General features: G+C 52.0%; 1 protein-coding gene across 1 annotated transcript in view; it reads right to left on the bottom strand.

Moving 5' to 3' along the window:
* The window catches only part of dnah1 (dynein, axonemal, heavy chain 1), a 995,196-nt gene that overhangs the window by 849,647 nt on the left and 119,751 nt on the right, over positions 1-25,798 (bottom strand). The window contains 2 exon segments of the mRNA XM_038812191.1: positions 1,967-2,124; positions 12,621-12,873. Coding sequence (XP_038668119.1) covers positions 1,967-2,124; positions 12,621-12,873 — 411 coding nt within the window.

The following is a 25,798-nucleotide window of genomic DNA, read 5'->3' as shown; positions in this document are numbered from 1 at the left end:
TGTCATCTGCAAACTTGGACACATTGCCCTTGGTCCCCAACTCCAAATCATCTATGTAAATTGTGAAGAATTGTGGGCCCAACACGGATCCCTGAGGGACACCACTAGCTACTGATTGCCAACCAGAGAAACACCCATTAATCCCCACTCTTTGCTTTTTATTAATTAACCAATCCTCTATCCATGCTACTACTTTACCCTTAATGTCATGCATCTTTATCTTATGCAGAAACCTTTTGTGTGGCACCTTGTCAAAGGCTTTCTGGAAATCCAGATATACCACATCCATTGGCTCCCCGTTATCTACTGCACTGGTAATGTCCTCAAAAACTTCCACTAAATTAGTTAGGCACGACCTGCCCTTTATGAACCCATGCTGCGTCTGCCCAATGGGACAATTTCTATCCAGATGCCTCGCTATTTCTTCCTTAATGATAGATTCCAGCATCTTCCCTACTACCAAAGTTAAGCTCACAGACCTATAATTAGCCGCTCTCTGCCTACCTCCTTTTTTAAACAGTGGTGTCACGTTTGCTAATTTCCAATCCACCGGGACCACCCCAGAGTCTAGTGAATCTTGGTAAATTATCACTAGTGCATTTGCAATTTCCCTGGCCATCTGTTTTAGCACTCTGGGATGCATTCCATCAGGGCCAGGAGACTTGTCTACCTTTAGCCCCATTAGCTTGCCCATCACTACCACCTTAGTGATAACAATTCTCTCAAGGTCCTCACCTGTCATAGCCTCATTTCTATCAGTCACTGGCATGTTATTTGTGTCTTCCACTGTGAAGACCGACCCAAAAAACCTGTTCAGTTCCTCAGCCATTTCCTCATCTCCCATTATTAAAACGCCCTTCTCATCCTCTAAAGGACCAATATTTACCTTAGCCACTCTTTTTTGTTTTATATATTTGTGGAAACTTTTACTATCTGTTTTTATATTCTGAGCAAGTTTACTCTCATAATCTATCTTACTCTTCTTTAAAGCTTTTTTAGTAGCTTTCTGTTGTCCCCTAAAGATTTCCCAGTCCTCTAATCTCCCACAAATCTTTACCACTTTGTATGCTTTTTCCTTCAATTTGATACTCTCCCTTTTTTCCTTCGGTATCCACGGTCGATTTTCCGTCTTTCTACCGTCCTTCCTTTTGTTGGTATAAACCTTTGCTGAGCACTGTGAAAAATCGCTTGGAAGGTTCTCCACTGTTCCTCAACTGTTCCACCATAAATTCTTAGCTCCCAGTCTACCTTGGCTAGTTCTTCTCACATCCCCTTGTAATCTCCTTTGTTTAAACACAAAACACTAGTATTTGATTTTACCTTCTCACCCTCCATCTGTATTTTAAATTCCACCATATTGTGATCGCTCCTTCCGAGAGGATCCCTAACTATGAGATCATAAATCAATCCTGTCTCATTACACAGGACAAGATCTAGGACCGCTTGTTCCCTCATAGGTTCCATTACATACTGTTCTAGGAAACTATCGCGGATACATTCTATAAACTCCTCCTTAAGGCTGCCTTGACCGACCTGGTTTAGCCAATCGACATGTAGATTAAAATCCCCCATGATAACTGCTGTACCATTTCTACATGCTTCAGTTATTCTTTTGTTTATTGCCTGCCCCACCATAATGTTACTATTTGGTGGCTTATAGACTACTCCTATCAGTGACTTTTTCACCTTATTATTCCTGATTTCCACCCAAATGGATTCAACCTTATCCTCACCGATGTCATCCCTTATTATTGCCTGGATGTCATCCTTAAATAACAGAGCTACACCACCTCCTTTACCATCCACTCTGTCCTTCCGAATAGTTTGATACCCTCGGATATTTAACTCCCAGTCGTGACCATCCTTTAACCAATGGTCCTCCTTCTGATCTGTAAATGCCTCAATGAAGTTAAAACTGGAATAAAGTAAGATGTAATGCATGAAGCAGAGAAGAGATTCAATTTACCTTTGCTTGGGACCTTTTCTTCTATTTTATCTGGAAGAGTGACATAAGAAAATGTTTTGGGGTCAGACAATACCATGTTGTCAAAAGTAATTTTATTCATGGTGCGATTATACTCCAGATGAACCTCCTGTTCAATTCTATTAAAATAGTTTGGCAACCTGCAAAGATAGAAAATCAGTAATCAAAATATGTAAAAACAGGAATTTCCATTTCCTGTATCAAAGTCACGGTAGTCACCTCAATTTTTCCCTCTTGGTTCTGTCATTTGATAAAAATTCCAAAGGCCTGAGCTGAAGAATTCAAATCCTGTTACGACAATTTCAGAACTTAAATTTGTTTTCTCGAGAAAGTAGGAATAAAGAAGCTAGTATCAGTGAAAGTAACAGTCAAGCAACCAGATTGGTACAGAAAGAGAACTGTCTCGCTCACGTACTTTAGGGAAAGAGTTCCCGATGCACACCAACACGGATGACTCTTAACCGCACATTGAAGTGGTCCCATTAACAGTGGCCCTGCATCACCTTCTCAAGGAAATTAGGGATAGAAAATAAATTCTGGCCTTGCCAGATTCGCCTCTATGATGAGAATGAATAAATGTACTGAAGTATAACTTTCTATTGGGGAGTACCAGGAACAAAATAATTCATGCTCCGCTTCATGTCACCATCACCTCTAAAAAAGAATACCCAGTGATTATTATTTAAGTGTCACCTTGGTTCAGTAAGTCGTACTCTTAGCTCTGAGACAGCAGGTAATTAAATCAAGCCTTCCTCCATATCATAGAATTTACAGTGCTAAAGGAGGCCATTCGGCCCATCAAGTCTCCACCAGCCCTTAGAAAGAGCACCCTACTCAAGCCCACACCTCCACCCTATCCCCGTAACCCCACTTAATCTTTTTGGACACTAAGAGCAATTTAGCATGGCCAATCCACCTAACCCACACATCTTTGGACTTTGGGAGGAAACCGGAGCACCCGGAGGAAACCCACGCACACACGGTGAGAACGTGCAGACTCCGCACAGACAGTGACCCAAGCCGGGAATCGAACCTGGGACCCTGGAGCTGTGAAGCAACTGTTCTAACCACTATGCTACCGTGCTGTCCATAATCTCAATCAGCATTCCAGTATAATATTGAGGGATTGTTGGACATGTTTTTCTTTCAGGTGTAATGGCAATGATTAATTGGTTATACAACTGCGGGCGGCACAGTGGCATAGTGGTTAGCACTGCTACCTCACGGCGCTGAGGTCCCGGGGTCGATCCCGACCCGAGGTCAGTGTCCGTGTGGAGTTTGCACTTTCTCCCCATGTCTGTGTGGGTCTCACCCCCACAACCCAAAAAGGTGGGCAGGGTAGATAAATTGGCCACGCTAAATTGCCCCTTGATTGGGAAATAAAATTGGATACTCTAAAAAATGTTTTAATTGTTTAGTTACCTGAATGAATAACTATAGAGAAAATCTGAACAGGCCGAGGCCCTTTTCTATTGAAAAGACGTGGAGGAGTGATGGCATAGATCTCTTGAAAATTTGGAAGGGGTTTAATAGGGTAGAACATATAGTTCAGCTTGGAGAAATGCAAAACAAGAGGTAAATATCATGTAGTCACTAATGAATCCAATAAAAAGTCAGGATTAATGCAGTGAGTTTGGTTCTGTTGCATGGAGTAGTTGAGTAAAGTAGTATAGAATCACTAAGATAAACTAATAAAGTACACAGCAGGGTATTCTTACTTGGTGGTGGTGAGGGTTGGGAGAGAAAGAGAGATGGGAGCATGACCCGATTCCCACGAGGATGGATCGCTGGGTGATGGGTGTAAGACCGGGTCACCCGGATGTCTAGTGGATTGATGGGGATTGGGCGGGGGGGGGGGGGGGCAATGGGTGTGGGGGCCATGATATCTGTGAGTGGGGGTGGGGGGTGAGGGGACCCTCAACCTCACTTTGTCATCAGGCCACCCTTTAAAAATGGCCCCCCCTACGTCTGAGGAGCTGGTGTTGCCAGCGACTTTCATTTCCCACTGCAGAAAAAAATTCTAAGGGCGGGACTTTTTGGCCGCATCCGCCCTGTGACCGTAAATTCCCGTCCAAGGTCAATGAACGTTTAAATAGTCCCCGTCCCGCCCTTGGCGGAACAGCCGTGTCCCGTGTGCTGACCCCGAGACGCAGCCTCATCAGGGGGGTGGAACTCAGGAGTGCTGGTGGCCATCGTCGCCACCCCCATTCCGGAGGCAAGACCTGTCCCTGCCCATCTGCCCCACCGACCACCCATAACCCCACCGACTGCTGAGGCCTCTGGCTGCGCGGCTGAAGGCAATCGCGAATAGGGAATTGGCAATCGTGACTAAGTGAGCACTTGACATATGCCAAGTGGGTCCCCGAGGGTAGGTGGGCCATGCAGCATGTGTGTCATTGCCACACGCAGTAGCCAACATCCGAACACCCAGGAGATGGGACTCAGCTCCTGGGACATGACTACAGCCGGAGGGTGGTTGGGTATCACGGGGAGAGGGGGGTTGCCTGGAGACACAGGCAAAAGGTCCGGTGTTCAGCCTGCATTGCGGAAGAAAGTGACAGAGGCATCATAATGTCTGTGCAAAAAGTTGTTTCATGTGCTGTACAATACGCCATGTCCCACAGAACCCCATCAAGGTTGGCCTGGTACTGGGTGACATCCTCCAGTGAGGCAGACATACTGCCAAGACCCTCAGCCATGGCTGCCACCGACTGCACAATGCCTTGGACACCTTCACTCACGGTGCCGACGTCGTGCACCAGGCTCTCCACTGCTGCCGCCATCTCATCCCAGGCAGCTCTGACTGCCTTCTGGCTCACCCTCCAGGACACTCAGGGGAACAGGGCTTCCCTCCCGGCCTTCACCGCTTCTAGGAGCCTCCCAAGCTGGCATCACTGAAACTTGGGGCCGATCTTCTCGCCGCCATTGATGTGAGCTGAGGAAGCGCAGCCTAAGTGCCGCTCGAGGTTGTTAGCGGGGGGCTGGCGAGCGCGACCCCAGCGAATCAGCTGGTGAACCAGCATTCTGGGCGGGAGGCCCGTGAAGCCTCATTAAGTGGGCCAATTACCATTGAATAGTGTTGCCAGCCAAGTGGCGTGAAACTCGCAACAATTCCCACTCGCTTCAGCGCTTGGAAATTTTTCCAGAGAATCTCACCCTAAGTGTTGGATTTTCCTATGAGAAACTCCCCAAGGTCCCAAAAAAATGACAAAGAGTGGGTGAATGCCGGTCTGAATCACACCCAATCATTGCCGCAAATCACCCCGTGAAACTCACCCAAAATGACACTTAGGGCACCCCAGCCTCGTTTCGCTTGAGTGAGAGCGCCAGAAGGCCGATGATTAGCTGGAGAGGCCAAAAGCGAGAACCATGCTCAGCGCTCCGCTCCTGTCAGCAAAATCAGGATCTTACCATAGCGTAGTGAGAACCCAATAATCACCACTTAAGCTCTATTTTCATACAATTAATAGGAGCCACCTCATATCCAACAGGCTCCCGTGATTCAGTGGCCTCCCCAGCAAGTGGTCACGCTGGCACCGATTAGTATTCCTTCTTAAAACATGAACCTGGCAGAAGAGCTTCTGCGGGGAACCGAGGAGGTGAGTAACCATATTTGCCCAAAGTCAAAGAGCCCGGAGGCACTGGGCTTGTCGCTCCAATGTTCAGCAAGGATGGGGGTGCATGCTCGGCTGGGGTGGGCAACCACGCGCGGCTCCATCATGCCAACCTCTGGATCATGTGTACCTGTTCAAGGGGCAACCCTTATCGCTGCCCGTCTGCCCCACCGACCACCCGTAACCACTGCCGACTGCTGAGACCTCTGGCCGTGTGGCTGAAGGCTATTGCTGAATTGGTTATCGTCGTTAAGTGGGCATTTCACACATTCTAAGTGGGTGGGTGGGCCATGAAGCATGTGAGAGTCATTGCCTAGCACCCCAATCAGACCAATGTCTGGACACTGTGCCTGGAAACTGCGGGAGGCCACACCATAGATGCAGCAGCCAACATCCGAATAGCTTTGGGGACATGTCCACGGCCAGAGCGTGGGTGAGTGCAACGGGGTGGGGACCAGCGCTTGGTCCAGGTAAAGTTATGTGTGGGTGTCTAGGGTACAGGGTCGGGTCCTTGAGGGGGCCCACTGCGGCTGGGAGTGCTTGGGCAGGGCATTGTTTGTGCACGGGAGGGTCGATCAATGGGGGAATGAAGGGTCCTATGGTGGGAGCCACTGCTGTTTGTCAGTCTCTCTCTCACCCTCTCCCAATTCCTTTCATATATTGAACGGTGTGGATGGTATTTTGGACCCCGCAGAACAGGCCCTAGTTGCTGCTGGTGGGCCATGTGGCCAGACGTTGGAGACGGCGGTGGCAGCAGCGTCAGCAGAGGTTTAAGGCAGCAGCCCATGTGTTGGACCCCGCCCCACACCCTGAGGACCTGGTCGTCCATCAAGCCAGGGTGAGACCCAGAGGGGAAGGCCTGTGACAATCCAAGGTGCACACACCGCTAGTCATTTGAACAGATGACAAAAAGCACATGCCACAGGAGGCTCTGCCTCAACAACGAAATGATGCAACACATGTGCCATGTCCTCGCAGACTTGGTACCACATGGAGAAGGAGGCCATCCTCCCTCTGTGCCCGTCAAGGTCACGCAGACCTGAACATTTACACTTCGGGATCATTCCAGGGTTTGAGCCGGAATGTGTGGAAACTCGCAGGTCACAGCCCACAGGCGCATCTGATATGTCACGGATGCCCTGTTTGTCTGGGCAGAAAACTATAAAACTTTGACATGGACCAATAAGTTGCCCGGCAGCAAGATTCTCCCCCATCGCCAGAATGGCCCAGGTCCAGGGCTGATAGACTGCACGCATGTCTCCTGCATGCATGTCTCCCTATGCGCACCAGGCCAGCTGGAAGTCCGTACATGAACAGAAAGTGGTTCCACTCCCTGAACATACAGCTCATGTGTGACCACCGCATGAAGATCATGCAAGTGTGCATGCTTCCCACAGAGTGTGCATGACAGCTACATCCTGGGGCATGAGGATGGCGAAGAGGCGCCGGACCAGCAGAGAGGATGATCCGGGGATGAACCGGGAGACCAGCCAGAGGCAGTAGGACCGGCGGCAACTGCGAGGGACCGGCAAGCCCGGAGGGGCAGGGAGGTTCCATACTTGTCCGCTTCACTTAGGATGTGGCCTGATCCATCATCGCTACCTCCCCCCCGCCACCCCTCCCCTGCCCCCTGGATGGCCTGCGTGGCTAGAGAGATGGGCCTACGATTCGGAGGTCATCCTGCATTGCGGAAGAAAGCATTAGAAGCGTCATATTGGTTGTGGATCCCCGGGATCATCCTCCCTGTTGGTCCGGCGCCTCTTCGTCATCCTCGTGCCCCAGGATGTAGCTGTCATGCACACTCTGTGGGAAGCATGCACACTTGCATGATCTTCATGCGGTGGTCACACATGAGCTGTATGTTCAGGGAGTGGATTACGACGCGAGAGCGAGGTCGGTAATCAAAGGCTTTAATATACAGAGAACAGGACAGCATTCGAGAGAAGTGTGCTCGCCACATGGAGCCTTATCCTATATACTGTTTCCTGGGGGTGTAGCCAGAGGCGGAGTCCCCCAGGGTTCCAGACCTCTTAAAGGGGCAAGGTATTAAGGTAAATACTGTTCATCACAGCGCACCAGGCCAGCTAGAAGTCCGTACATGAACAGAAAGTGGTTCCACTCCCTGAACATACAGCTCGTGTGTGACCACCGCATGAAGGTCATGCAAATGTGCATGCTTCCCACAGAGTGTGCATGACAGCTACATCCTGGGGCACGAGGATGACGAAGAGGCGCCGGACCAGCAGGGAGGATGATCCCGGGGATGAACCAGGAGACCAGCCAGAGGCAGTAGGACCGGCGGCAACTGCGATGGTCCGGCAAGCCCGGAGGGGCAGGGAGGTTCCTATACTTGTCCGCTTCACTTAGGATGTGGCCTGATCCATCATCACTACCCCCCCCCCCCGCCCGCCCCCCCCCCCTCCCCTGCCCCCTGGATGGCCTGCGTGCCTAGAGAGATGGGCCTACGATTCGGAGGTCATCCTGCATTGCGGAAGAAAGCATTAGAAGCGTCATATTGGTTGTGGTGAAGGGACAGGTGTCCAACAATGCCCTACTGTCCCGATGGTGCCACCCCACTGTCTGCACCACCCCCTCCACCTCTCTTCTTCCCCCCCCTCTGCCTCCCTCCTCCAGTGCCCTCTCAAAGATCCTCAATGTGCTTTGCCTTCCTTGTTCTACCGCTATGTCTCGGTTTGTCCCCAGAATGCATATCAGAGGTGGAGGCAGCCAGCTGCTTACCATGTCCCGTAGCCTGGGGCCGGAGCACTTGTCGGCAGCACATGCACGGCCGTGTCACCCTGTCCCTTGTGCTGACGGTGAGACGCAGCTTCGTCTGGAGGGACCAGCAGACCTCCGACTGCTGTCTCGCTTTGGCGTTACAGCCTCCACCTGATGTACATCAGCATCTGTGCAGTGCTCACCAGATTGTGCCCCAGAAGGAGGGGGTGAGTGAGTGAGGAGGGGGGGTGAGTGAGTGAGGGGGGAGTGCGGAGGGGGGAGTGAGTGAGGACGGGGTGGAGTGAGTGAGGAGGGGGTGGAGTGAGTGAGGAGGGGGTGAGTGAGGAGGGGGTGAGTGAGTGAGGAGGGGGGAGTGAGTGAGGAGGGGGGAGTGAGTGAGGAGGGGGGAGTGAGTGAGGAGGGGGAGAGTGAGTGAGGAGGGGGAGAGTGAGGAGGGGGGTGAGTGAGTGAGGAGGGGGTGAGTGAGTGAGGAGGGGGGAGTGAGTGAGGAGGGGGGTGAGTGAGGAAGGGGGAGTGAGTGAGGAGGGGGAGTGAGTGAGGAGGGGGGAGTGAGTAAGGAGGGGGGAGTGAGTGAGGAGGGGGGAGTGAGTGAGGAGGGGGGAGTGAGTGAGGAGGGGGAGTGAGTGAGGAGGGGAGTGAGTGAGGAGGGGGGAGTGAGTGAGGAGGGGGGAGTGAGGAGGGGGGAGTGAGGAGGGGGGAGTGAGTGAGGAGGGGGGTGAGTGAGTGAGGAGGGGGGGTGAGTGAGGAGGGGGGTGAGTGAGTGAGGAGGGGGTGGGTGAGTGAGTGAGGAGGGGGAGTGAGTGAGGAGGGGGGTGTGAGTGAGGAGGCGGTTGAGTGAGTGAGGAGGGGGGTGAGTGAGTGAGGAGGGGGTGAGTGAGTGAGGAGGGGGGTGAGTGAGTGAAGAGGGGGTGTGAGTGAGTGAGGGGGGGGTGAGTGAATGAGGGGGGTGTGAGTGAGTGAGGGGGATGAGTGAGTGAGGGGGGGGGTGAGTGAGTGAGGGGGGTGTGAGTGAGTGAGGGGGGGTGAGTGAGTGAGGAGGGGGGTGTGAGTGAGGGAAGAGGGGGATGAGTGAGGGGAGAGAGGCAGCACGGTAGCATGGTGGTTAGCATAAATGCTTCACAGCTCCAGGGTCCCAGGTTCGGTTCCCGGCTGGGTCACTGTCTGTGCGGAGTCTGCACGTCCTCCCCATGTGTGCGTGGGTTTCCTCCGGGTGCTCCGGTTTCCTCCCACAGTCCAAAGATGTGCGGGTTAGGTGGATTGGCCATGCTAAATTGCCCGTACTGTCCTAAAAAGTAAGGGTAAGGCGGGGGGGGGGGGGGGGGGGGGGGGGGTTGTTGGGTTACGGGTATAGGGTGGATACGTGGGTTTTGAGTAGGGTGATCATTGCTCGGCACAACATCGAGGGCCGAAGGGCCTGTTCTGTGCTGTACTGTTCTATGTTCTAAGCCTGACCACTAACGTTGCTCACCAATGTGTGTGTCTCTCCACTGGTGGAGGGTGGGGATGACAGCTGTGACGTGTCGAATGTGACATCCTCGGAGCTCTCCTCCGAGGTGATCTCATGGGAGGCAGGGGATGGATCCAACCCAGATGGACGTACGCCGTCTGCTGGACGACGACGGAAGATTGGTCATGTGGGGCAATAACAATTCATGTTTGATAGGTCCTCCGGGTGGGGTCCAGTGGATCCGCACCTCTGCGGCGTGCGCCAACCTCCACATTGGTGACCACTCTGTCCTCGGCCACCCCTGTCGGCACCAGGTTCCGTTCCTTGAAAGTTTTGAGGATTCTTATGTCCGGCACCCCTCCGCCAATCTGAGCCCCCTCCTGGCCATTGTGGGAGCGTTTCTCTTGCGGTGACACAGAGAGGGTATCGTTAGTCGCTGCATGGTTCACAGTGGTGGAGGGGGGGGGGGGGGGCATTGAAGGGAGGGGGGTGAAGGGAAGGTTGGGGACCTCATGGAGGGGTGGGTGGGGAACTCGTGTGGGGACTGACAGGTTGCGTGGGGGGCGGAGAGGTGTCAACTGACCTGTGCTGCCCAGTGTAGGTCGCTGACCTTCTTGCGGCACTGGAGTCCAATCCTCCTCCTGGTCAAGCTTCCTGAGCCGACGGCCACTGCCACCACCCAAGCGGCACTTGCTGCCCTATGGCTCACCCTCCAGGACCCACGGGGGAACAGGATATCCCTCCTGGCCTTGACTGCATTTAGGTGCCTCCCCAGGTCCACATCTCCAAAACATGGGGCCGGCGTCTCAACGCCATGGCTGTGCAAGAGCTGTTTAAGTGCTGCCCAATCTTCTCAGCGAGGGGCTGGTGAGCATGGTCCCGACGAATCAGCTGGCAGGCCTTCACTTGCGGTGTGAAGTCCATGGAGCTTCATTAAGTGGTCCAATTAACGTTGTATTGCGTTGCCAGCCTCACCATGCTGAGTGCTGGGAAACCCGCGGCAGTTCTCGCTCACTACCATATTGCACCTTTAGTCATTTCTGGGAGAATCGTGCCCAGTATTGCTAACTTATTAGCCCAACTCTGTATTCCCTTTAGAGGGGGAGTGCATTACATAGGAGCAGTCCAGATCCTAATAATATCCAGGAAATTATCATCTGCCTTTCACTTATTGGGCACCGCTGGCAAGGCCAGCATTTGTTGTCCATCTGTAATTGCCCTTTTAACTTAGTGGCTTTCTAAGCCATTTCAGAGGGCAGTTAAGAGTCTGGCGTCACATGTCGGCCAGGCTTGAATATTTTCTTGAAAAAAAATTAATGATGAGAAATAAGTTGATCAGCGCCGAATCTACAGATACAAATCCAATATATTTAATCCTTAAAGAAGTCAATGAACGCTTTCACCTCCGAGCGAACCCATCAACCGACCCCCTCAAGACCTTCGGCAGCCTCAGGAATTCTGCCAGGTCGCTCAACTGCACTCTCGCTTTCGGCGGCTGCGAGTCCCTCCACCCAAGTAAGATCCATATCCGAGCTTTCAGGGTGGTAAAGGCCCCTTGGACTCCAGGATATTTCGACACCCCAAATATCACTACCTCTGGACTCGGGGGCGCCTTTACCCCAACACCTTACACAGTACGTCTGCAAACCCATGCCCTTTATCTTTGGACATACCCAAAACATGTGGGCATGATTCGCAGGCCTCCCCCCACACCGCCTACACCTATCCACTACTTACTTAAAAAAACAATTCATCTGCGCGGCTGTCAAACATCCTCGGGAATTACTTTGTAGAAGGTATTGCCTTGCATATGACGAGGACACATTCACCCTGCACTGGGCCTGAAAACTCAACCTTCTACCATGCAGGTTTTAGATTGCTGCTACCAAGGATGCAGGTACAAGTGTCAAAGCAGCCCTGCAATCTGTCTTCCAACAGATAACTTAGATTGCTGAATTGCTGCCCCAGAGGAGTGACAGTGGTCTGTGCAGCATGAATCTGGTGTCATCTCAGAATGACAGCATTTTTTCATCCAGCACTGCTACTCAACCAGTGCCCTTGCTGTGCCTGTCAGCCAAGTTTAATGCCGCCCAATCCAAGATAGTGCAGCCTGGGTCTTCTAGAGCTAGAGCTGCTCGAGGTCATCCTACAAGGTCACTGCAATCTCTCCCAATGAAAGTCAACAACCTCCCATCAGCTACGCTGCAGGCAGTGGGGTAGCACTGACCTGTAGCACAAAGCCAGGCAAACAAACACAAAAGACGAGCATCACGGGAATGTCCAGAGGTAATTAGTTGCCTTTTGAGTAGAATACGGATTGTCTGCTTGATAAAGTTGGTTTGGAATGTCTGTTTTATGGTGGCTTTTAGTTTAGATCATTAATATTATTATTAAAGAATTGGAAACTGGAAACATAGCGAAATATCACCTTTGCCAACTGAATGATGCAACTTTAAGCGCCTAGATTCAAATATCCAAGACTAATGGGATGAAAATTTTCTTTTCACACAGCCTTTAAGGATCCAGTATGGATTGAGTTTGGGTACATAGAACATAGAACAGTACAGCACAGAACAGGCCCTTCGGCCCTCGATGTTGTGCCGAGCAATGATCACCCTACCCAAACCCACGTATCCACCCTATACCCGTAACCCAACAACCCCCCACTTAACCTTACTTTTTAGGACACTACGGGCAATTTAGCATGGCCAATCCACCTAACCCGCACATCTTTGGACTGTGGGAGGAAACCGGAGCACCCGGAGGAAACCCACGCACAAACGGTAGTCTCAAAACAGTTCTTTGAGGGTATAGGCTTCTAAAATGAAATACTTACGCAGATTTATCTCGGAATCCAGGAGTGCTAAAAGCCCATTTCTTCATCCTTTTAAAACTTTCTTCATCCAGAAATCTAAGTTTATCAACTGGCATGCAGTCGATATAAAGATTGTAGAGCAGCAGTGCCTCTGTCTTCTGACGCAGGAAGTGAGCTTGTGCTATTCGTTTTGAAAAAATAACAGGATCCTCTGCGCAGAATATCAAAAGGACCCGTGGTATCCAGAACTGATTGGGCAATTCCAATCTTTCACCTGTACAGAAATCAATCACAGTCATCAATACGTAAAGAAGAAAAAGTCTCATAAGACTCTACCTAACTACCACCAATTGCAGAGAATGCATGTAAGGCTCCCTGATCAAGTGTCAGCTGTGGGTCAGTATGTGGCAACACTCTTACCTCGAAGTGAAAAGGTAGTAGGTTTAAGTCTCACCTCAGTCACATGAGCACAGTATGAAAGCTGACTGCAGGAGTATTGCACCGTTGTAGGTGCGGCCTGCCATAATATCCACTCATGTATATAATGAGATGCAGACAGGCAGTGATTGACACACAGGATGACCAATGAACACACAACACAGAACAACCAATCACCAAACAGGACACCACCAGTATAAAGCCCACAGGGCATTAAGACTCTCCCTCTCTCAGGACCCAGCTACTGAGACAATCAGAGTGCAGAAGCTAGTGAGCACGATCACCATGCGGTAGCTAGTAAGTCTGGTCAAGCCAGTAAGAGGTCATCAGTTGGATTAGTAGAGTGTCAACCCACAGCTGAACATGTACAGCAGTCCACTAGTTAAATAAAACAGTGTTGGATCATCTCCTGTGTCAGACGTCTGTTTCTAGTTTCACTGCATCCAGTTGCACTCAACGTCGAACCAACCTGCCTAACACATCACGACCCTTCAGATTAAATGTTAAACTTGGCCCTGACTGCTCTCTTTGGCAGGAGCTAAATATCCCATTGTACTAATTTGAAGAAAAGCGCAAAACTTCTCCCTGGTGTTTTGTCCAATATTTATCCCGCAATCATCATCTTTAGCTGACAGGTTCTCTGAGGTCTGGGAAACCCAGCCAATCAAAGTTAAATTTAAAATGGTGAACAATGGTTAGGTATGCATACTTGTTATAATCTTTAAATTACAAATCCACATTGGGGCAGCACGGTAGCACAAGTGGATAGCACTGTGGCTTCACAGCGCCAGGGTCCCAGGTATGATTCCCTGCTGGGTCACTGTCTGTGCGGAGTCTGGACATTCTCCCCGTGTCTGAGTGGGTTTCCTCCGGGTGCTCCGGTTTCCTCCCACAGTCCAAAGACATGCAGGTTAGGTGGATTGGCCATGATAAATTGCCTTTAGTAACTAAAGGAGGGGTTATTGGATTACGGGGATAGGGTGGAAGAGAGGGTTTAAGTGGGTCGGTGCAGACTCGATGGGCCGATTGGCCTCCTTCTGCACTGTATGTTCTAAAAACATAACATAGCAGCATGTAGAAGGAAGTCACAAGTTGAGTGGCTCCTGATTGAGGCTTGATTTTTTAGAACCTTATGCCCGGTCCCAAGGGCAATTTTTCAACAAGTGCAGGAAGACATAAGGAAGGAGGGGGATGTCCAAAAACCAAAAGAAAACCGGCGTGAAGAAGGGGGCGAGTGAAGGTTCGCCGTCGAGCAAAAGGGACAGCTTGGCAACTTGAAATATGGCGGAGGCTGGGTTCTCACGGCAGAAAAGATGACTGACATGAAGGCCATGGAGTTTGAAAAGCATTTTGAAAAGCACATGGAGGTGATGAGGAAGATGATGGCGGCTAAAAAGGTACTGGTGGAGGAGGCGTTTGGCCCAGTGAAAACAGCGGTGTCAAAGGCATCGACTGAGCTGCGGGATCTGTGAATCGTGGGCCTGCCCGAAGGGGTGGAAGGCCAGAGGCCAAATAAGTACTTTGCCAAGATGTTGGCGGAGCTGTTGGGGAAGGGGGAAAATCCCTCCCGGTACAAACTCGATCAGGCTCATTGGTCATTGAGGCCTAAACCAAAGGTGAATAAGCCATCAAGGGCGGTACCATGTGAAGGAGAAGGTTCTGAGTTGGGCGAAGCAGAAACGGGAGGCGCAGTGGGCTGGATCTGGTATACGTATATACCATGACTTAATTCAGGAGCTTTGACAAAGGGTCATCTGGACTCGAAACGTGAGCTCTTTTCTCTCCTTCCAGATGCTGCCAGACCTTCTGTAATTTTCCAGCATTTTCTCTTTTGGTACCAGGACTTAACTGTGGAGTTAGCGAGGAGGCTGTCAGCCTTCAGCCGAATGAAAACAGCACTGTATAACTGCGGGGTGCGGTTTGGCGTGGTGTATCCAGCTAAGTTGAGGATGACCTACAACTCCAAAGACTTTTACTTCGAGATGTTGGAAGCGGCAGAGTCATTTGTGAAGGCAGAAGGACTGGGGAAGAAGTGAGAAATGGGACTGAGGATTGGTCTTGGACTGAGGGTGGGGGGATGGAAGATTGTATATAATTCTATTTTTTATTTCATGTTCTTATATGTGTTAAATGAGGTGAAGGTGCCTATTTGGGATAGGAAGTGGAAGTGGAATTTTTTACAATGACGGTTTTCATTGTTTAGCACAGGGCTAAATTGCTGGCTTTGAAAGCAGACCAAGGCAGGCCAGCAGCACGGTTCAAATCCCGTAACAGCCTCCCCGAACAGGTGCCGGAATGTGGCGACTAGGGGCTTTTCACAGTAACTTCATTTGAAGCCTACTTGTGACAATAAGCAATTTTCATTTCATTTTAATTTTCATTTCATTTTCATTTCTGGGGCTTGTGTGTTTGCACTGGGTTTGTTTGTTTGAAGGAGATTTCGTTGTTTTCCTGGGACCGGGTAAGGGGGAGGGGATTGAAGGAGATGGGGCATGGGCACGGGCCTCCACACTAGCAAGCTCAAGCTGACTAGTGAACGGGAGTGTGGTGGGGGAGGGGCTTGTGGTAAACCACTGTATTGTATTGTATTGTATTGTACTGTTGTATTATTGCATGCCTGGGCTTGTCCCTGCTGGCTCTGAACCAATGTAGTATATAATATGTGTATTGTGATAAACTGCCACTGTATTACATGAAATGTGTAATCCACTGCCTGATGGCTCCGCCTCCCCTCGGGCTCGGTATAAAGGTGGCTGGTCTCCGCCGTTGCCCCAGTTCGGGATCAGAGGCCAGGAGGCTTTCTGTTTAGTTTATTAAAGCCTCAGTTACGTTCACTACTCATCTCATGTTCATTGATGGCACATAGATTTAATAAACTAAATTTCTAAGATGAATTCATCACTCAAGCCTGATCGCATGGAGCTGGACCCACAGGCAGCCGACGCCACTGCAACATTTGAGCACTGGCTAAGCTGTTTCGAAGCGTACCTCAGATCCTCCACCGAAGACTTCACCGACCTCCAAAAGCTGCAGATCCTCAACGCACGGGTGGGCCCGCAAGTTTTCCTTCTCATCAGGGACACCCCCTTGTATACGGAGGCGATAATGCTGCTGAAGGGGTGTATGCTAGGCCTTCTTGCCACGAGGCGACAATGCCCTGGGGAATCACGAGCCGAATTCCTGCGTGCCTTGCGGGTACTCGGCCGGAACTGTGCTTGTCGTGCGGTATCGGTTACCCAACACGCAGAGCTGTTGATCAGGGACGCCTATGTCGCAGGCATGATATTGAACTACATCCGCCAGCAATTGCTAGAAGGGGGTACCCTCGGCCTCCCAGAGACAGTGCAGCTCTCAAACTCGCTGGAGGTGGCCTTCCAGAACATGGGAGCCTACACCTGACCACGCGGCACCCTCGTCGACCTCGTGGGCGCCGCCATTCTCTGACTCGAGTGTGGCGCAAGCCTGTGCCGTGCAGCAGCCCGCCACGCTGGAAGCCCGAAGTGCTACTTTTACAGCCAGGGTAAGCATCCCAGACAATGCTGCCCTGCACGGAACGCGACTTGCAACGGGTGTGGGAGGGCCACTTTGCGAAAGCCTGCCAGGCCCGATCTCTCCCTAAAACTCCTAGGCCAGCAGCGCTGCCTGCTGCCTGTCAGGGCTGCCCCAAGCTGCCGTGCCACCCGCCATGTCCGACCGGGGGCGCCGCCATCTTCGCTGCCATCTTCGATTTCGCCCGCCACGCGTGACCCATGGAGGCTGCCATCTTTGACGCCATCTCCGATGCCACCCGCGGCCCCCTCCCGGGAGCCCTGCTCACCCGGTCGTACGCTGGCTGCCACTAGCTCCGACCGGCCTACCCATCACCTTCCGAAGCTCGCCTCCATCACGCTCGACTAGTCCCGGCCTCATCACCTTGCAAAATCTACGATGACCATCCGGATCAACGTCCACGAGACGGCCTGCCTTTTTGACTCCGGGAGCACAGACAGCTTCATACACCCATATACGGTAAGGCGCTGCTCCCTCCCAATTTGACCCGCGACCCATATATTTCCCTGCCGTCCGGGTCACATTCAGTAGAAATCCAAGGGTACTGTGTCGCGACCCTTACTGTACAAGGCATAGAATATGCTAACTTTAAGCTCTACATCCTTCCCCATCTCTGCGCTGCCTTATTACTGGGGCTCGACTTCCAGTGCCACCTTCAAAGCCTTACTTTAAAGTTCGGTGGACCCCTGCCCCCCCCCCCCCCCCCCCCCCCCTCACCGTCTGTAGCCTCGCGACACTTAAGGTCGCCCCACCTCCCGCTCTTCGTTAACCTCACCCCGGACTGTAAGCCCGTCGCCACTAGGAGCAGATGATACAGTGCCCGGGACAAGGCCTTTATCAGGTCGGAGGTCCAGCGACTCCTACAAGAGGGGATCATTGAGGCTAGTACCAACCCCTGGAGAGCCCAAGTGGTGGTCATCAAGACTGGGGAGAAGCACCAGATGGTCATCAATCAGATTGCGCAGTATCGAGTCTTCTCCACAGTTGACTTGAAGTCCGCGTCCCACCAGCTCCCTATCCGCCCGGAGGACCGCCAATACAATGCCTTCGAGGCAGATGGCCGCCTCTACCACTTCCTCAGTGTTCCCTTGGGCATCACCAATGGTCTTCCAACGAGAAATGGACCGAATGGTTGACCAGTACGGGCTGCAGGCCACGTTCTCGTACTTAGGTAATGTCACCATCTGCAGCCATGGCCAGCAGGACCATGATGAAAACCTCCAGCACTTCCTCCACACCTCTAAAATCCTGAACCTCACCTACAATAAGGAAAAATGCATTTTCCGCACAACCCGCCTAGCCATCCTTGGCTAAGTTGTGAAAAACGGAGTCCTAGGGCCCGAACCCGACCGCATGCGCCACCTCCTCGAACTCCCCCTCCCCCACTGCCCCAAGGCCCTGAAGAGATGCCTGGGGTTCTTCTCTTACTATGCCTAGTGGCTCCCCAATTATGAGGAAAAGGCCCATCCACTCATTAAATCCACCATTTTTCCCCTGGCGGCTGAGGCTCGCCTGGCCTTCAACCGGATCAAGGCAGATATTGCCAAAGCCACGATGCACGCTGTGGACAAGTCCATTCCGTTTCAGGTGGAAAGCGATGCGTCGGACTTTGCACTGGCCGCTACCCTCAACCGGGCGGACAGGCCCGTGGCTTTCTTCTTCGTACCTTATATGCCTCCGAAATTTGACACTCTCCCGTCGAAAAGGAAGCCCAAGCCATTGTAGAAGCTGTGTGACATTGGAGGCATTACCTGGCCGGCAGGCAATTCACTCTCCTCACTGACCAACGGTCGGTTGCCTTCATGTTTACCAATACAGCGGGGCAAAATCAAGAACGACAAGATTCTGAGGTGGAGGATCGAGCTCTGCACATATAACTACGATATCTTGCACCGACCGGGGAAGCTCAATGAGCCCCCAGATGCCCTATCCCGCGGTACATGTGCCAGCGCACAAGTAGACAGACTTCGGGCCCTCCACAATGACCTCTGTCACCCGGGGGTCAACCGTTTAAAAAATTTGGTCAAGACTCGCAACCTGCCTCACTCCATCGAGGAGGTCAGGACCGTGACCAGGAACTGCCAGGTCTGCGCGGAGTGAAAACTGCACTTCTATCGGCCAGACAGAACGCACCTTGTAAATGCCTCTCGCCCCTTTGAGCGCCTCAGCATCGACTTCAAAAAGCCCCTCCCCTCCACTGACCATAACGTGTACTTCCTCAACATTGTTGACGAATACTCAAGATTCCCCTTTGCCATCCCATGCCCTGACATGACCTCTGCCACCATCATCAAGGCCCTGCACAGTCTCTTCACCTTGTTCGGGTTCCCCAACTACATCCATAGCAATCGGGGTTTCTCCTTCATGAGCGATGAGTTGCGTCAATTCCTGCTTAGCAAGAGCATCGCCTCCAGCAGGATGACCAGCTACAACCCCCGGGGCAACGGACAGGTGGAGAGGGAGAACGCGACGGTCTGGAACACCGTCGTCCTGGCCCTATGGTCTAGAAGTCTCCCTGTCTCCCACTGGCAGAAGGTCCTCCCCGATCCCCTCCATCCGGTCAGTCCTGTGCACTGGCACCAACGAGACCCCTCATGAACGTATGTTTGCTTTCCCTGGAAGTCCACCTCCGGGGTCTCGCTCCCATCCTGGCTGACAGTCCCAGGTCCGTGCTCCTCCGGAAGCATGCGAGGAGTCATAAATCAGGTCCCCTCGTCGTGAAGGTCCTGCTCTATCATGCCAATCCACAATATGCCTAAGTGGCACAACATGATGGGCAACAGGACACAGTTTCCCTCCGGGATTTGGCACCTACAGGTTCCCCAGCGACCATCACCACCACCACCCCCGATCCTCCATCACTACCCAGCTGCTTCACGATCTGGCATCCGCAGGCCCACCGGCGACCATCACCACCGCCCCCACCCACACACCGCCCCCACCCACCGACTCAACTACTGGGTGAAGAAGCTTCCGGACACGCAGGTCTCGACACCGGTGCCCACACCACAGCCGGGACTGAGGCGATCACGGTGGAAGGTCAAAGCCCCCGACAGACTTGATCTTTAAGTCCACTTCACCCCCGCTGGACTTTTTTTTTTAAACAGGGGGTGAATGTGGTAAACCACTGTATTGTATTGTATTGCATTGTACTGTTGTATTGTTGCATGCCTGGGCTTGTCCCTGCTGGCTCCAAACCACTGTAGTATACAATATGTGTATTGTGGTAAACTGCCACTGTATTACATGGAATGTGGTAAACCACTGCCTGATGGCTCCGCCTCCCCTCGGGCTCGGTATAAAGGTGGCTGGTCTCCGCCGCTGCCCCAGTTCGGGATCAGAGGCCAGGAGGCTTTCTGTTTAGTTTATTAAAGCCTCAGTTACGTTCACTACTCGTCTCGTGTTCATGGATTGCACATCAGGGTTGCGGTCATTGGAGCCAGGTCGAACAGGTTTCGATGGGCCTAGGAAGTTTGAAAAGTGGGGGGAGGGGTCCGATGCTGGGTGAGGTGTTTTCGGGAGGAAGTGGAAAGGGATATTCCGGGAGGGGGGAGAGGTTTGATGGAAACAAAGGGACTTGGAGGGCCAAACCCAGTGGGCAGGGCCGGAGTTATGATGAAGCTCCTGGAGAAGGTGGAGGATCTAGAGAATAGGTCCCGCCGGCAGAACTTGAGAATCGTTGGGCTCCCGGAGGGGTCTGAAGGAGCGGACGCTGGGGCATACATCGCAGACATGTTTGTGAAGCTGCTGGGGGATGGGGCATTCTCCCGGCCCTTGGAGGTGGACAGGGCTCACAGAGCACTCGTGAGGAAGCCGCGAATGGGAGACCCCCGAGGGCAATGGTGGTGAGATTCCACAGGTACTTGGATAAGGAACGTATTCTACAGTGGGCCAAGCAGACACGGAGCTGTAAGTGGGACAACAGTATCCTGTGGGTCTACCAAGACCTTAGTGTGGAGATGGCCAGGAGAAGAGCAGGTTTCAACCAAATTAAGTTGATCCTTTTCAAGAAAAAGATGAGGTTCAGACTGTTGTATCTGGCCCGTCTCTGGTTCACGTACGATGAACAGCACTTTTATTTCAAGTCGTCTGAGGACGCGCTGGACTTCGCGAAAAGGAAAGGACTGGTGGTGGACTGAGAACTTTTGAACTTTGCTGCAACATTCATGTTTTTTTTTGTTTTTCTGTTCTTTTAAAAAAAGGTTTCTCGTTTTTCATTTTGTGGAAGCTGTTTGTAATGCCTTTTGCACTGATTTGGGACCAGCGGCAGAGCTGAGTGAGTTAAGGTTTTCATTTGCACGTTGGGGAATGGAAGTGTGCTTTATGAGATTTTGGTGTTTTTCTGTCGGGCAATTGTGTGGGGATTGTTTGATGTTGAAGTATGCTTGCATGGGGGGGGGGAGGAACAATAGGTGGGAGACTATCCGGCGCCAGGGATGGGGGCCACCAAGCTAGCTGGACATAGTGGGGGGTGTGCATATGTTCGGTTTATTAAAGGGGTTGGGTTACAGAGTGTTGTTACTTGGGGGGGTGGTAAATGTTCTGCTGACGAGGGAGGGACTTGGGCTAAGGGACAGAGAGGAGGTTGGGGGCGGACACTGCCTGGGGGCGGGGCAGTTGAGACGCAGAGCATGGGCTGGAGGCTGGCCCAAAAAACGGGATGGCTGATCCCGAAGGGGAGGGGCAATGAGCCCCCCAACTAGTCTGACCACCTGGAATGTTTGAGGGTTAAATGGGCCGGTGAAGAGGGCATGTGTGTTCGCGCATCTTAGGGGACAGAAGGCGGACATGGTAATGTTGCAGGAGATGCATCTTCGAGTAACTGACCAGATTAGATTGAGGAAAGGCTGGGTCAGTCAGGTCTTTCACTCGGGACTAGACTCAAAGACGAGAGGGGTCGCGATCCTGATCAATAAGTGGGTGGTGTTTGAGGCGGGTAGAATAGTCTCGGATGTGGGAGGTCGGTACATTATGGTCAGTGGGAAACTGGAGGGAGTGCAGATGGTATTAGTAAATGTATAGATGATGTGGAGTTTATAAAGAGGATGCTGGGGAAGATACTGGACCTGGACTCGCACAGGTTGGACATGGGAGGGGACTTCAACACAGTTATTGACCATGGATTGGACCGGTCAAGCACGAAAACAGGCAGGGTGCCAGCAACGGCAAAGAAACCAAAAGGGTTCATGGAGCAGATGGGTGGGGGAGTGGATCCATGGAGGTTTGGGCAGCCAAAGGTGAAGGAGTTCTCCTTCTACTCACACATGCATAAAGAGTACTCCCGGATTGATTTCTTTATTCTGAGCAGGGCCTTACTGGCAGGGGTGGTGGACACGGCGTACTCGGTGATCAAAATCTCATACGATGCTCTGCACTGGGTTGACCTGCAGGTAAGTAAAGACAGTAACCAGCGCCCGCACTGGAGGTTAGATGTGGGACATTTGGCTGACGAAGGGGTGTGCGAGCGGCTGAGGAAATGCATTCAGAACTACATGCAGGTCAATGACACGGGGGAAATTTCAGCAGCGGTGGTCTGGGAAGCACTGAAGGCAGTGGTCAGAGGGGAGCTGATCTCGATACGGGCCCAGAGGAGAAGGTGGACAGGGCAGAGACGGACCGACTGGTAAAAGAGATACTACAGATCGATAGGAGGTATGCAGAGACCCCAGAGGCAAGGCTTTTAAGGGAAAGGCGGAGGCTACAGGCGGAGTTTGGCTTGTTAACCACAGGGAGGGCGGTGGAGCAGCTGAGAAAGTTGAGGGGGGGCGATCTATGAGTATGGAGAGAGGGCCAGCAGAATGCTTGCACAGCAGCTTAGAAAGAGGGAGGCAGCCAGGGAGATAGGGAAAGTAAATGACGGAGATGAGAACCTGGTTGGAGATTCAGCAGGTGTGAATAAGGCGTTTAGTGATTTCTACAGTAGGCTGTGTAGGTCGGAAACCCCTATGGGGCCGGTGGGGATGAGGCACTTCTTGGAGGGGCTGAATTTCCCAAAGGTGGACAGGGTAGAAGGGCTGGGGGCCCCGATCGGGTTGGAAGAGATAGTGGAGGGTCCGAAGGCCATGCAGTCGGGTAAAGCCCCGGGGCCGGACAGGTACCCATTGGAGTTTTATAAAATGTTCTCGAGGATATTGAGGCCGGTGTGGATGAGGATGTTCAATGAGGCAAGGGAAAGAGGGGTGCTGCCCCGACGATGTCACAGGCAACGATTTTGTTGATTCTGAAGAGGGACAAGAACCCAGAGCTGTGTGGGTCCTACAGGCCGATATCCCTGTTGAATGTGGATGCCATATTGCTGGCCAAAATGTTGTCCTCCAGGATTGAGGATTGTGTTCTGGACGTTATTGGGGAAGACCAGACGGGGTTTGTTAAGGGTAGGCATTTGGTGGTTAATATAAGAAGGTTGTTAAATGTGAACTTGATGCCCCCGGAAGGTAGGGAGGTGGAGGTAGTGATCGCAATGGATGTAGAAAAGGCTTTTGATCGAGTATAATGGGATTATCTGTGGGAGGTACTGGGATGGATCGATTTGGGCAGGGTTTTATTGACTGGGTCAGGTTGCTGTATCAGGCTCTTGTGACAAGCGTACGGACAAATAGTACAACATCGGACTATTTTAGACTGCACCGGGGGATGAGACAGGGATGCCCCCTCTTCCACTGTTGTTCGCGCTAGCTATAGAGCCATTAGCAATTTCTCTGAGAGCCTCAAGGGGCTGGAAGGGGCTGGTCCAAGAGGGTGGAGCACAGAGTCTCGCTCTATGCAGACGGCCTGCTTCTGTATGTATCAGACCCAATAGAGGGAATGGGCGAAACCATGAGAATTCTCGGGGAATTTGGCTGGTTTTTGGGGTATAAGCTAAATATGGGGAAAAGTGAGATGTTTGGAATCCAGGCGATGGGACAGGAGAGGCGATTGGGGGAGCTGCCATTTAGATTAGTAGGGGGAAGCTTTAGGTAACTAGGCATTCAAGTGGCGCGGGAATGGGACCGGCTGCATAAATTAAATCTGGCCCGACTAGTAGACCAACTGAAGGCCGATTTTCGGAGGTGGGACGCGCTTCCGTTGTCACAGGCTGGGAGGGTGCAGACAGTGAAGATGACGGAACTCCCAAGATTCCTGTTCGTGTTTCAATGTCGCCCCATCTTTATTCCGCGGTCCTTTTTTAAACGGGTCAACAAAGTGATCACTGGCTTCGTTTGGGCGGGCAAGACACCACGAGTAAGGAAGGTAATGCTTGAGCGGAGTCGGGGAAAGGGTGGGCTGGCGCTGCCAAATTTTAGTAACTATTACTGGGCAGCAAATATAGCCATGATCAGGAAGTGGGTGGTGGGGGGAGGGGTCAGCATGGGAGCGTATGGAGGCGGCTTCATGCAAGGGCACCAATCTGGGGGCATTGGTAACTGCGCCTCTGCCTTTCCCGCCAGCACATGGTGGTGGCGGCTCTGAGAGTCTGGGACCAATGGAGGAGACATGTGGGAGCAGAGGGAGCAGAGGGAGCATCGGTCTGGTCTCCAACCTGTAATAATCACCAGTTTGCCCCGAGAAGTATGGATGGGGGGTTCCGGATATGGTGGAGAGAAGGGATTGAGAGGATGGGGGATATGTTTATAGACGGGAGCTTTCCGAGTATGAGGGCGCTGGAAGAGAAGTTTGGGTTGGCGAGGGGAAACGAATTCAGATATCTGCAGGTGCAGGACTTCCTACGTAAATAGGTGTCAACCTTCCTGCTCCTACCGCTCAGGGGGATTCAGGACAGGGTTGTTTCCAAAGGACGGGTAGGAGAAGGGAGCGTCTCGGACATTTACAAGGAACTTATGGGGTCAGAGGAGATGCAGACCAAGGAGCTGAAGCGCAAGTGGGAGGAGGAGCTGGGAGGAGAGATAGAGAATGGTCTATGGGCGGACGCGTTGAGTAGAGTCAATGCATCCGCAACATGTGCCAGGCTCAGCCTGATACAATTTAAGGTCGTTCACCGGGCTCTCATGACAGTGGCCCGGATGAGCAGATTCTTTGGGGTGGAAGACAGGTGTGCAAAATGTGCAGGAGGACCAGCGAACCATGTCCACATGTTCTGGGCATGTCCGAAGCTTAGGAGATTTTGGCAGGGGTTTGCAGATGTCATGTCCACGGTATTAAAAACAAGGGTGGTGCTGAGTCCAGAGGTGGCGATTTTCGGGGTGTCGGAAGACCCGGGAATCTAGGAGGAGAAAGAGGCAGACATTCTGGCCTTTGCTTCCCTAGTAGCCCGGAGACGGATACTATTCGCTTGGACGGACTCAAAGCCCCCGAAGTCAGAGACCTGGCTATCGGACATGGCTAGCTTTCTCTGTTTGGAGAAAATCAAGTTCGCCTTGAGAGGGTCACTTAGGGTTCGTCTGGAGGTGGCAACCGTTCATCGTCTTCTTTGCAGAAAATTAATCATCAGCAGAGTAGGGGATTAATAAAGGTGGGATCTGTAAGGGAGGGAGACGGCTTTTGCACTATGTTTATAGTTTCATGTACATTGTTTATTTTGTTGTTGTTATAATATGAAAATGAAATGAAATGAAAATCGCTTATTGTCACGAGTAGACTTCAAATGAAGTTACTGTGAAAAGCCCCTAGTCGCCACATTCCGGCGCCTGTTCGGGGAGGCTGTTACGGGGGAGGACGGTGAATTAATCCATGGAGGGGATTAAAGCCAAGTGGGAGGAAGAGTTAGGAGAGGTTATGGAAGAAGGTCTGTGGTGTGAGGTGCTCCAGAGGGTAAACGCTTCATGCTCATGCACGACTTTGGGGCTGATACAGCTGGAGGTCGTGTATAGGGCGCACCTAATGATGGCGAGGATTAGCCGACTCTTCGAAGGAATGAAGAACGTAGATGAGCGTTGTACCCCATGTACATATGTTTTGGTCCTATCCAAAGTTGGAGGGGTATTAGAGGGAGTTTTTCAGCATCATCCCAGGGGTGTTATACGTGGACTTGGAACCAGGGCCCCGAGAAGCCATTCTCGGGGTGTCGGACCGGACCGAGCTAAGGCGGGTGCAGGGGCAGATGTTTTAGCCTTCACCTCGTTGATTGCCCGAAGGCGGGTCCTGTTGGGGCAGAGGTCAGCTTGTACGCCCTGTGCCTTGGCTTGGCAGGGCAATCTACTTGAATTTCTGACTCTCAAGAAGGTGAAATTTGAGCTGAGGGGGATGAAGGACGTGTTCTGCAGTTTATTGTGCAC

This window comes from Scyliorhinus canicula, chromosome 11 (assembly GCF_902713615.1).
Source record: "Scyliorhinus canicula chromosome 11, sScyCan1.1, whole genome shotgun sequence".
In the NCBI taxonomy this organism is placed as follows: domain Eukaryota; kingdom Metazoa; phylum Chordata; class Chondrichthyes; order Carcharhiniformes; family Scyliorhinidae; genus Scyliorhinus; species Scyliorhinus canicula.
This window is presented reverse-complemented; position numbering and strand designations above follow the sequence as displayed.